This window comes from Zootoca vivipara, chromosome 7 (genome assembly GCF_965207765.1).
Source record: "Zootoca vivipara chromosome 7, rZooViv2.hap1.1, whole genome shotgun sequence".
In the NCBI taxonomy this organism is placed as follows: Eukaryota; Metazoa; Chordata; class Lepidosauria; order Squamata; family Lacertidae; genus Zootoca; species Zootoca vivipara.
Window position 1 is genome coordinate 44,510,366 of NC_142590.1, and position 12,984 is coordinate 44,523,349.

The 12,984-nt window shown below is 42.9% G+C and overlaps 1 protein-coding gene across 3 annotated transcripts in view; it reads left to right on the forward strand.

Annotated features, from left to right (window-relative positions):
- Window positions 1–9,916, forward strand: part of EIF2B3 (eukaryotic translation initiation factor 2B subunit gamma) — an 80,843-nt gene extending 70,927 nt beyond the window's left edge. For all 3 annotated transcript variants that reach the window (XM_035121471.3, XM_035121470.3, XM_088673249.1), the window contains exons 11-12: window positions 3,192–3,295; window positions 9,700–9,916. In XM_035121471.3, the coding sequence (XP_034977362.1) occupies window positions 3,192–3,295; window positions 9,700–9,752 (157 nt within the window). In that variant the 3' untranslated portion in view covers window positions 9,753–9,916. The remainder of the gene's footprint in view (window positions 1–3,191; window positions 3,296–9,699) is intronic.
- The last annotated feature ends 3,068 nt before the right edge of the window (window positions 9,917–12,984 follow it).

The following is a 12,984-nucleotide window of genomic DNA, read 5'->3' on the forward strand; positions in this document are numbered from 1 at the left end:
CTCTATTGTGGGGCAGGGCCATAGTGGGAGCTTAGAATTATCAGTGTGTGTTTGAAATCCTGCATATAGATACTGAATTTAAAACGTTTCCAGCCCTGGTAAGCTTTTGTCATCCTGGAGCTGGAAAATACGTTTCCCTTGTTTTGCTGAAATCTGACATCCAGAATGAGAGTTCTTCTCTTTCACGGATTCTTTCAGCCCAACAGATGTTGAAAGTAGCCAAATTTTGTTTCTTAATAAGCCCAAACAAGAGCAGTATTAGAATGCCTTTATTAGGCCGAATAAAAGCCACAAAAAATTAAGCGAGCTTTTGAGTAACACAGAACTCTTCCTCAAGCTCCCTGTTAAAAAAGGTGGTGGAGGAGGGATGGAGGAGAGGGTGAGGGTGAGGGTATTTGCCTGTTTGCCATATGTCTTAAGAGAATGCTTCTGGAAGTTCTTTGCAGACTAATTGATTTCAGTTTTTCCCAATGTAAAAGATTTTGTAACACCAAAGCATACTGGTATAAAGAACTTGCCCTTTGAAAATATAGAGGTGAGCAGTTTACTTTATGTATCTCCTGAAATCACAGCCTAGCATCACAAATGAAGCCAACTTAGAAGCTTAGGTAAATTCAACAGTAAAGTGAGTGTGTGCTTTGATTTGTTTTCCATGACATTTGTTTTAGAGTCACTTGGAATCAAGATGTTGAGAAACTTTCAGCTTCGAAAGTTATAGTTTGCAGTTCTCTGCAATGACCAACCATGGGTGTCTTGCAAGGGCTGCACCTGAACATAGAGTGCATTTTTTAAAATCCCAACAACACTCTGGGTTTCCAGTGTGTAAACCAGTGAATCCTATGTAGATACTCTTCATGCTATCACTGCTATGCAGTAAATGGAGCTGTTGGAAAGGAAGCAGCTGTGTCAGTGTAGCAGGGATAGGGAGCAAAGGGAGAGAGAGCTGTCTACACAGCCTTTCCCCTCTATTAACATCTCAATAAGAGGCCTTGCCAAGGCAACCTGAGCTAGATGACTCCATCATGCATAACTCTGCAGCCTTGCTGTATGAGAGGGGAGGCAGTTGGGTTTACAGCAAGGAGAGTCTTGCCTGTTCAAAATGTCTCCCTTTTCATACCATAGGCCTGCTCCTCTCTGAGCCCTATGATGTCTTACAGAGGGAGTTAAATTCTTTTCAACAAGAGGATTGTCAACTCAGCTTTGACTGGAGAAGCTCAGTTCCCAATTGTCTGCCTGAGATGGGAGTCGGTCTCCTTAGCAACCCGGGGCATTATGATCGTATCCTTGCGAATTTTCATTAAGTCCAGTCAAGGTCTCTGTCTTGATATTTGAAGCCCTGTATATGCTGCTTGTGCTCACAGGACAAACTGCCTGCTTTGAGAGCCGTGTTCCACTGGAACAGTGACAAGGGCAACCAATAGGGGGAGCAATTTCTCAGGGTCTAAATCTACGGTATCCTGTGCCAGGGGACTTGAGTGCAGCTTTCTTTAGGTGCAAGTAGGCAACTTTGGAATGAAACATGAAAAGCTTGAATTTTACATTTCAAGTGAGGCTGTCATTTTCTTCATTCAGAAATGAGAAAATGTCATAAAATGTGAAAGTTATTAAAACTTTTCCCCAATTCATCGGGTTTTAACAGAGCTTTGGAATTTGATACCAAACACTAGGTGATGAAAAGTAATACTGTATAGAATTGTGTCTCATTGTGAAAGGGCCTAGGGAAAGCACTGGGAAATTGCATAGAAATCCAGCCCTTTGGAAGTATTCAAAAAGCATTATGGTTTCTGAATTTCTGTGTGCTATTATTTTCTGTTTCCACACAGAATAGAAACTTCTGGATTTGCTTTGAGATTCCTGCATTGCAGGGGGTTGGACTAGATGACCCTCATGGTCTCCTCCAACTCTACAATTCTATGATTCTGTTACATAATGAAATCACATCTGGTCAAGTAGCTGGATGCCCATGTAGCTTTTCCGTTTTTGTACTTTTTTGTGCACAGAGAAGAAGCCTATGATCTGACAATGCTTTGGTATGTGTTTGAGAAGGAAATTGTGTGTAATGCCAGTGAATATTTCTAACACTGATTTTCACAATCCCTGTTTTGTCTGATGATGGATTCTCATGAGACAGAGATGCAAAGGAATAGTGCTGCTTACGTGTATGATTTTGAGAGAGCTGAAATTAGGAATCTGGTGCTTGCTTGCTTGTTTCTCCTCTGACTCTTTAACTGTGACTTTTAAAACCATCCTTTTGCAAAGATTGTTGGCAGGGTAGTACCGTAGTATACCTTTCACTATTTTGGCTATGTCCTTGTTATTCTAGCAAACAGTGTGCAAGGTTGCACCAATTGGGAATCCCTGAACCAGAGAGCATTCCAGGCTTTATTTCCTTGGCTTTTGTTGGTTTAACATAGCAGGGTATTTGTGTGTGCATGAATACAAAGTCAGTGGCAATATTTACCCTAATACAAAAGGGTGGGGGGAGCTCTGCAAGGCAGTAGAAGCTGCAAATAGAAAAGCATCCTGAATGTGAAAGGTGGCAACTGTCTTGTCTTTGTCCTTTTGTATGCTTCCTTTGTGACATCTGGCAGCAGAGCTCTGCCATAGCAACTAAGCACCCAGGCTGGGAAAGAAGAGGACTGGAATTGGAAGAAAGGCAGGTTTTCTATCCCAGGTCTGCTCATAGGAAGCTGCCTTATACAAGGATAGGCTATTTGTTCATCCAGTATTGTCTGCTCTGCTATGACTGGCAGTCATTTTCCAGGGTCTCAGGCAGGGAATGTTTTACTCACCTACTACCTGATCCTTTTTTTACAACAGAGATTGAATCTGAGACCATATGGTTCCTGTCCCCTGGTGGCAGTAGCGGTGCTATTGTTGGTCAAGGAGTCACTACTGTTCTTGGTCTAACTTCCTGCTGCATTTCAGAGCCAGCATGGTATGGTGGTCAAGAGTCCTGGACCTGGGAGACCAGGGTTCAAATCTCCACTTTGCCATGAAGCCCCCACTGCATGACCTTGGGGCAGTCACTAGCTCTCAGCTGAGCCTACCTCCCTGGGCTGCTGTGAGGATCCAATGGAGAGGGGGACAAATGTGTACGCCACCATGAACTCCTTGGAGAAGGTGGGATATAAATGTAATAATAAAACAAATATCATAATAATAAAGCCCCATTTATAATTGCATTACAGGTGCAGCTTACAGAACTGTGTTGTGTGCCATAATGCAGTGATAGAGAGCGGAGCCGATATCAAGGACTGCTTGATCGGAAACAGCCAGCATCTGGAACCCAAATGTAAGCAGATGAATGATCTTTTAACTTTACCACTGTTTTCTAGAAGGGCTACTATTCCTCATCCATCACCACTTCCAGTATTTATCCTTTCTCAACTAGACCAATATGGATAAGTACACATGATTAGCCAATCAGTGAACCCAAGAGAGTACATTGGTGGTAAAAGCAACATCGTGAAATGGATATTATTTAGAATCCTGCCCCAAATGTAGACCATAGCATACTCAAAATAGCTCTGTAGTGAATAAAAGTTATCCTTAAAATGATGGTGGTCCTTAGATCACACACAAGTGTCAGGCAACACAAGGAGTTACTAACTAACTAGCTATTGTCACATGCCCCAGATCAGGTATGCTTGGTGGCATGAATACAAGTGGGAAATTAGATTGTGGCCATTTTGAGGAGAGGGGTTGTCAATATATCCATTGTTGCCGGTCTATAGTTTGGTTCATGAATTCTCATGGCACCAATTTCAGCAAATAATTTGAATTATTTGAAAGTACCTCCTAAAACATATGTGCCTGTAAAATGAGTTTGTGCTCAGAGGATACGCAGCCTGCCAAGTTGGACCATGCTGACTCTAACCTTTGAAAGTGCTGACAATAGAAGTTGTAGGGACCAACATGCTGCCTTGTGCCTGGAGCCATGAAGCACACACTGGAATCAAGGTGGAACATACACACGTGAGATAAAAAGTAGCCTAAAACAGTTTTGCTATAATCATGAGGTGCATCAAAAACTGTTCCCTACAGTACAAGGAGCTGGTATTGAAGTCTTAGCAACTGCCCATCTGAGCTGGAGAGCCCATGGTTGATGAAGGACCAGCTGTTCAAACTATCTTCTCTGAAACCTGGGTTTTTAAATGAGTGAATGATATGCTTGGGATGTGGAACTGTGACAAAAGCATTGCACCCAAGTGGTTAATTTGTGGTAGAAATGGTTGGCTTGCCTTCTCTCTCAAGCTGATTTTTAGGCTTTAACTGTAACGGAAAGGCTGGCTGGATTTGTATACACTGTGTATGACCCGAGTTGCAGAAGTGTTTACACTGTGTTTTGTCATTTAATTTGGACACTAATGCATTTGGTTCTCATGGGCATGAACAGACACCGCAAAGGCTTTCTGATCATAACGATTTTGTCATTATTTCTTTTACTTGTTTAAACCACACTATCCCCCACAGTGTAAGCTGGACAATACTTCAAAGTAATAAGTAATGAATCTTCTTTTAAAAGACCCTCATGCTCATCCTGGCCATGGATAATTTGTGCAGGCTTGGACTTTGTACGGTTGCTAGAACTTCCAAAGTGAGGAGCAGCCCCAGAAATACCTATTTATATTCCTTGACTGTTTGCTTTACTTACCCCAGTCAGAAGCAGTATTTCCTGTTGCTAGCAATTGGAGCTATTGCCACATCCCATCAAGAGTGCACTTTGCTTCCACTATTCCATTTTTCATGTTCCATATTGAAGGGAACGCAAGAGTAATCTAATTTTCCCACTCACACAGGCCAAATCTTCGAGACTTAGCATATCCCTGGGGACATGAATGGAGCAATCTTAACCCCCAACCCATGCTGCTGGGTGCAGAGCCGTCTTTCCCTTAGTGGCTCGTTGCCCCAAGGATTAAAGGCAACTTAATCCTTCCTCATGCTAGAAATTCTTTACACTCAGCTCTACGTAATACTCAGTTCTGTGTTTCTGACCCTTCCAATTCTCTGTGATGCTGCTGCACTTCCTTGGAAAAGCCATCAAAGGTCCAGTGCTAAGGATTTGAACATACTTTTTTATTTTCTAATAGATTTAGAAACTTAAGAAATAATATTTTTCAAGAACAGATGGGTATATAACTCTTTTTGGCATGCTGCTTCTTATGGTTTTGTAGGTCTTAAACAATTTGTTATAGTCATGAATCCAAGACCTGCAAGCATTCATCTTTCACATGCCCATTAAATATAAAGTCAGCTTTACAACCCGCCTGGCACATTTGTTGTAACCAATAGCTGGCAGTAGCCTTGTAATCCAGTTTTACCTTCTTCAGTGGAAACCAAGCTGAAGTTAAAAGGCTGCTTGTCTCCTTAAAATGTAAAACGTTTCTCTGTTCTTCTGTAATAATGATCATACTTTTGCAGAAAGGTCAAAAGAGATCAGACTCTGAATGCAGAGGTCTATCCTGGACTAGAATCTATCACAACAGGAAACTGCTCTGTGTGGCCTGAGGTTCTCTGTAAACAGCCCATGTGAGTCAGAGACCTTGTTGTTAGCTGTCCAAATCACTGCATGACATTTGTATAATCGCAACTGTGCATCTGGAAGGCCTTGGAAATTTAACTCCAGGGAACTGACTTTAGGAGCTGTGTACATGCAGCCTACAGTGGCATCTCCATATGGGTGGCTCTGCAGAAATATAGAAAAAACACATTGCAAGAACCTGCAGTCCCATTCATCTCATGTTCTTGTTTCTTCCCAACTCACCTCCAGAAGTGGGCTGAGGAGCCCTGGATATGCATCTGTCACATATGCACCTGAAAATGCTGACAATGCTTTCCACAATTTTTCTACATACCATACATTTTAAAAATATTGTTTAGCTCTGCTTCACAAGCATGCCATTTTTTCCTCTCTCTTTATTAAATTTAGGGACTTGGTTGCAAGAGTAGCAGGCCAGACTTGATGAAATCTCTCTTGCTCAAATAATAGTACCGTAGGTACCCATAAAAAGACAAAATATAGACTGATGTGAGCTAGATATGAAGATATCCAGATTCTTGCTAATTCAAGAAGATTGTTGTTTAACTCTAGTACTGTTGGTTCATAAGAAAATAGATCTCCCTTGTAGCAGCTTATCTGCAACATGTGATTGCAGAATCAGTGACAGACACCTTAAGAGATTGCATATAGCCCTCTCAATGAGACAGAGCCACTGGAAGGGAAGGCCTTGCCAGTCTGTTCTTTAAGTCTTCAGGTGGTTCTTGTGGTTCTCAAGGGAGACATCGTTTATACCTGAGCCAGCAATGAACACTGGGAACTGCCCAGGGGCTTGCTCTGATCTTTTTTGTCTTGCCCTTGACTTGACGAAGGGTCTGTTTATCCGCTATCACTTTCCCATCAAGCCCCAGCAGAACATGATACCACGTTGTGTGCAGTAATCTCAAGATTCAAGTGCAACAGTCTTTGAAGTAATGGGATTTTGATGCTCCTTTGCAATTCCTTAAATCCTAAAATATTAGTTTTAGAACTCTTCAGTTTTTTTCCTTCTCAGTTGTGGAGCTCTGCTAAATCAGCAAACCAATCTCCCTTCTGTTTCTGGGTACAGTAGGTCCAGCGGGGTTTCTAGGTTTGGTTCTGGAATGGGGTTGTCTCATACCAGCATTCCTTCCCTTTGTCTTGGCTTGCAGACTCTTGGAGAGCATTAAGCTCCTGGGTTCTCCTGGCACATCTACTGACTTTGTCCTATCCAGCAATAGAAGGGACATGTCTGTCCTTCTTCTCCGTCTGTATGCCTCCTGGACTTCATCTGCTGGCTCTTCTTCCATTCGTCTAAGTCATGGGTACCCAGCTTGTTCATCTTCAGATGTTGTTGAAGTTCATATCTCATCAGCCCCAGGCAGCATGACCAGTGGTCAGGGATAATAGAAGTCAGAGTCCAGAAACATCTGGAGGGGGTGCCATTCTGCCTTCCCCTGGTCTAAATGCATGAGGGGCAACCTATCCAAACTGAACCAAGTAAGCAGCTTTCTTCAGGGATCTTGAGCATAGTTGCTGCAGCTGTTCCACCACCTCCATCATGATCACAGAATATGTCTAATTTGTCAGAAGCGCGGAAAGGTGCTGAATTCAGAACTTTGAGGCAGAGCTAGTGGTTTCCTGCTACAGCTAGATGCATGGATATTCCAATCCTCTAGATCAGGCATCCCCAAACTGCGGCCCTCCAGATGTTTTGGTCTACAACTCCCATGATCCCTAGCTAACAGGACCAGTGGTCGGGAAAGATGGGAATTGTAGTCCAAAACAGCTGGAGGGCCGAAGTTTGGGGATGCTTGCTCTAGATATTTGCAGAAGCAAATTCCTCCTGTTTTGCCCCTAGTTGCCTTGTCCATTGTTCCTCTGTAAGACATTTACTTTCTTGCCCAGCTACCAGCACTTACACCAGAAGACATCAGTCCATAATTAATATTGGTTAAGCAAGACTTTTCACTATGGGAATAGCTTTCTGGGGCTAACTAGTCCCAAACTGAGGCTAACTAGTCCCAAACTAAGTGGTTATTGTCCAGGCAGAAGTCTCAGATTGTTTTCAGTGAAAACGTTTTGATAATAGATATTTTGGCTGTTTACCCAACAGGTGAATGCAACAATAGGGATTAACTACGTTTTCCCCCATTTATTACACCTGGGAAGACCCAAAGGCGCTCAGCGCCTTACTGACCCACCCCATTATAGTGAGTGCATCAACTAACTAACAAAAGTCTCCTATTTAAATGGAGCATTGCATCCTAGGAGCTGCAGTTGCCCCTGTTGATGGCTAAAGTGTACAATACCATCCACCACATTAGGCCTGTGAGGCCACCACTGAATTGTCTAAATAAATCCTGAGCAGAATAGAGCAAGCATTTATGAGAAGCTCCCACTCCCACTCCCAACACAAACAAACCAGCCCCGCACCACCTGTTTCCCTTCTCCCTCACCACATGGAACTTCCGGTCCCCACCCCACCTCCTGACCTCTAGCTGCAGCTGCTCCCTGCCTGTGGGTATCCCCTCTATCCCACCTACCATCAGATCAAGAGAGAGAAAGGAGTTGCTTTTTGCACTAGCTCAAGCCACCCAGAGAGTGTGCTTTTTCATCTATGCATTTCTGCAATCTCAACCCCACCCTCTCCTTTCTTTTCTATTTTTTAATGTTATTGTTATTGTTATTAATTCATCTCTGGCTTTTCAGGAGTGCTCATACACAGCAGAGTATTTCATCACTACTGTATAATAGAACAGGAACTCTGTGCCAAAGACTGTTTTCTATTTTATTTTAAGGGTTTATAAAACAGTGTATGTAATTGAGTGAGTAAACTGAACGTTTTCTGGAGCCCCTGAGGGCTGGAACTTCGTGGTGGTCCTGGGTTTTGGCCCTAGCCCCTTCTCTCTCTTCCCACACACCCTTTCTCCTCCTCCTCCTCCTCCTCCTCCTCCTCCTCCTCCTCCTCCTCCTCCTCCTCCTCCTCCTCCTCCTCCTCCCTCTTCTTTTACAGCTTAGCTTTGCCATCACCAGCAGCAATCTGTCTGGAGCTAATTGAGCAAACAACAAGGAGATGCTTTCATATTCCCCCTGAAGGCAGGGCTCTCCAGGACAGATGCTTCCAGTGAATAGCTGCTGTCCAGTGGAGGAAAGCACTTTGTCATGAATGCCCAGTGCCATGATGGAGTTTTGCTGGGACTGAGTCATTTCTGTCCCTGTGTTTATTCAAATTGCAGTTTGATTGCAACAGAAGTTCATCAGCCTTCTAGAGCCCAAGCTTTCTGTGAGGGGCTCTCTCTCTGCGTTTCCCAAGGAGTTTGCTTGTTGCAGCACTCTTCTGTTCCCAGCAGAAATTCCTGCGTAACAAGTGACACATTTTCCGAGCCCATTCAGGTTGGAGCACCCAGAACAAATGGGCCAGGCAATGCTCCCTCACCAAGCACTAATCAGACATTTTGATGTGGCTCTGGATCTGCTTGGCACAGATGCTCTCAGTCTGAAACAATTGTGCCAAGCAGAGCCCAAATTCTGGGACCCTTTTGAAAGTACCTTCTTTAATCCCTCTCTTTTCTTTGCGGCTTGAATGCATCTGTAACCTTGCCAATGGCAAATAAAAGACAGCCTGGTAAGAAAATTTTGAGGAGGTGGAGAATTTGCAAAACCCTATATGGGTTTTAGAACAGGGTGAAGCCAGCTGAAAAGAACTGCCTCTCGACCTGGGATGAAAACTCCCATAGAGCCCTTTTGTTTCTGCTAATTCTGGGCCCACTTCTGTATGGGGCTGACAGAAGAGGGTTCAGCTTCTTGCCAAAGGGAGGTTGGTCTGGGTGGGGTCGAACTGTGATTTAGTTTCTACAGCATTTCCTTCCTTTAGGCCAGTGTGACTCCATGCTTATTTCCAGATATACACCTGCCAGCTACAGCTGCTAGTTGATCTCTGCCTTTGTTGCATGTGGCAATGATCGATACTTGTAAGCACTCTCATTCAAGGCACCTTCTACTGTTTGGTTAGGTACCTGCCTCAGACAGGAACAGATCATTTGTTTGCTGTGCTTAACTTGCAAAAGAATCTGTGCCCCTCCCCCTCAAAAATGAATAAATTCCTTTCTGAATTGGACAAGGCATAGGTTTTAAATAACTCATTTTTTTTGAAATATGTTTCTCTTTCTCTCTTACAGCTAAGCACATTAATGAAGTTATTATGGGTACTGAACAGCTGATGGAAATCTGAATTTGACAGATTTAAAAGAGGGTTTTCTGGCTGCTTGAACTTGTGGCATGGCTAGAGCCTGCAGTCCTGTTTCATGATCTGACTCCTAGCATCGTTGACACCGGTATCCTCTCCAGCTTTTAACTTCTTATTTACACCTTAATAAATAAATATTTACAAGAACATCTCTCTGTTTCCTCTGTGTGACTCTTCCCTCCCCCCCCCCCACCATATCCTCCCCTCATTGACATGCATGCTGCCTTGCACAGGGTGATATTGGTTCCTGTAAATCCAGTGAATGCTGTGTGTTGCCAACCAAGCTAAGAGCAGGGACCACACAGATTGTACTCAGTCAAAAGAACAGCTTAGCTGATCTCACTGTGATGAAAGTGCCAACTTTGTGGGTTCCAGTACCTTAAAAAAGCAAGATAGTACAAGATGATTCAGTCTTAAGGCTAACTACACAATGTTACAAAACGATTAAATAACAGTGGGAGGAGAAGCAGTAACTGCAAGGTGATACACAGTGAGAAAAATATTCTCTGCTAAAAATCCACTTTGATTCTGAATTAACTGGTCTCACTCAGGCATCTGTGCCTATCGTCCCTAAAATTGTCAGTACAAAGCACTGCAGCCCTCAAAAGGCAAGCAGAATGTTGGGGAAAGAGGATAAAATATTTCAGAAACCATACATACATTAGCCCAGCAGTCAGTATACTAAGAATTGTTTAGGTGTCTGCTGACTCCACCTTAAAAGAATATAATAAAACTGAAAGATCTACAGTTAAAACAAGATGGTCATGAGTATGGAATGCATTCCATGAAACCAAGGGAATATTTTTTTAAAAAATGGACAGAGGACAGGAGAGAAATGGTAAACCTGAGTCCAGTTTAAAATCTCCTAAGCCTCTTGAAGGTTAAATATTGATTTAAATGTGAATATTACTATACCAGCATAGTCATGGTAAAACAAGCTCCAGTGGAGTGGTATGCATCTAACCCCCTAGCCAAAATAGTTTTATTTAAAACAACACACAATTCAAAATACAATTCCAGGATCATGGTGCAAAATACAAGTTCTTGAACTTTTGTGTGTCAGAAAGAGCCTCCTCACTTCTTAAAATGTTTGGTTCACAGGAATCTGACTAGCAGAACTCTTAAATTGCACATCTAAAGCCTGGTTGTTTGGTCTCTGCTACCAGATATTGGCCCAGAGGAATATTAGTTCATTTTCATTAGACAAAGTAATAAACATGATCCTGATCTTTTTTTTCCCCTAAGGGGAGCAGCATTTTTCCCCCATTTAACACAGGAGAATCAAAATTATCAGCCAACCCTGCCCATTCCTTCATAAATTAAAAATAACCACATTAAAGAACTGGCTCCAAATGGAAAGATGTGAAGCAGCAGCTGTCTAAGATGAAAGGCTGCCTGTCTCTCCACATGCAGCCCTGTGCAGCTCTTTGGTCCTCCTGTATGGCCCAAGTTAACCCTGCATATAGTCCTTATAAACTGCTCCAGCATCTAACGTCAAACGTCACATCGCACTTGTGGAAAAGAATGCAGAAGGATAACTTTGTTCCACAAATACCCAGAGAAAACTTAAGCACCCCATTAGCTTTTTAAAATGTAACTAGCGATAGAACTCAAGGTACCAACATATTGGACTACATTCTGGAACATCCTGTGAGGAGGTTAAAAAACAAAAGCATGCCCACATATTCAAGGCATTTAGATGTATGTCTACATAGCACTGATATTGCCATAAACTCTTGAGATCTGTCTAAAGTTCAGGTTGGTGGATTGGGCAGAAGCCTGCAGATCGCAACCGCCATTTTAAAAACTGAACATTTTTACTTTAAAAAATAGAGAATCTCATCCATTGCCCCTTTGTGTTATTCTACTGTAACCCAATGTTGCTCTACTTCATACATAGCCAGATAACTCAGATCATATTCTGATTCATTCTATAATTTTGGGGCTTGCTAAGTACAAAATGTGCATTGCTTGCCTTTGCTGAAAATGGTTCTCATGCATTTAAACCTGTGTATTCGCATAGAAGCAGCAGTTGGGAAAAGATCAACCTTTCCCACTCTCCTAAGTGAATTCACTGAGAAAATCACAAAGGTGTGCTGATCTTAGGTGACACAATATGTCTGTCTTGCGTGTGCAAGTACAGTGGTACCTCGGATTAATTACTTAATTCGTTCTGGAGGTCCGTTCTTAACCTGAAACTGTTCTTAACCTGAGGTGCCACTTTAGCTAATGGGGCCTCCCGCTGCCGCCGCGCCACCGGAGCACAATTTCTGTTCTCATCCAGAAGCAAAGTTCTTAACCCGAGGTACTATTTCTGGGTTAGCAGAGTCTGTAACCTGAAGCATCTGTAACCCGAGGTACCACTGTATCCTGAATACAAAATGTAAATTGAGAAGTGAGCCTGAGGAGTTAACATAGTTTTTTTTTTTGTTGCAAGGTCTTTGCTCCAAGATGACTCCCCATATCTATATCAGATGTTATCTCCTTGTCTTCATAGTCCTGTTTTGCTTAGTGTCGTGAGATAGGATGGGAAGCCTCAGTGAGCAAATTAGAACTGAGGTCCTCAATTCAAGTTTTCTGCTGCTTGCAAGTGCTATTGACTGCTGGAGGAACCGGCTTTTCCTTTTTGCCTTTTATGACCTGCAGGTGTTTGGGGCAAGATAAAAGTAGATTATCAAAGCACAGATTTGCTCTTGATGTAGTCACTGTGTGTGGCAGCAGTGCAATTATGAATAATTCCAAATAATGGTTCCTCTAGAAATCACAAGATAGCTGTTTTAATTTAACCCTCTAGTGATCTGGCCGTGAGATTCTGGGGGTCTGCTCTGCACAAGGCTCACCTTACACATCCTTCCAGTAAGAGAGGTGCTTCCTCTGGGTTCATGCTAATGTAGTTGTGTCTTGCAGCAGGCACCCTCCACATGGCTAGTTCCTGCTCCCTTGCATCCTAGCAGCTGCTTGCCTCAATCCTCTTCCAGGTGGAAACCATCAGCTCTTGAGTCTGTACAACTGCGCAAATCTCTGCAAAGCAGTGGCTTCTCTAGTGGGCTGCTCTTATACTGTAGTTATATCTTGTCTTTATCGTTTTACTTATTGTGACCCATTTCCATCACACTTCTTAAGCCATGATACGCCGTAGTACACAGTACCTCCTTCAAAAAGCCCTGGGGCTCAAGCAGCCGCTGCCCCACCCCCAAACACACACACAGAGCAATCA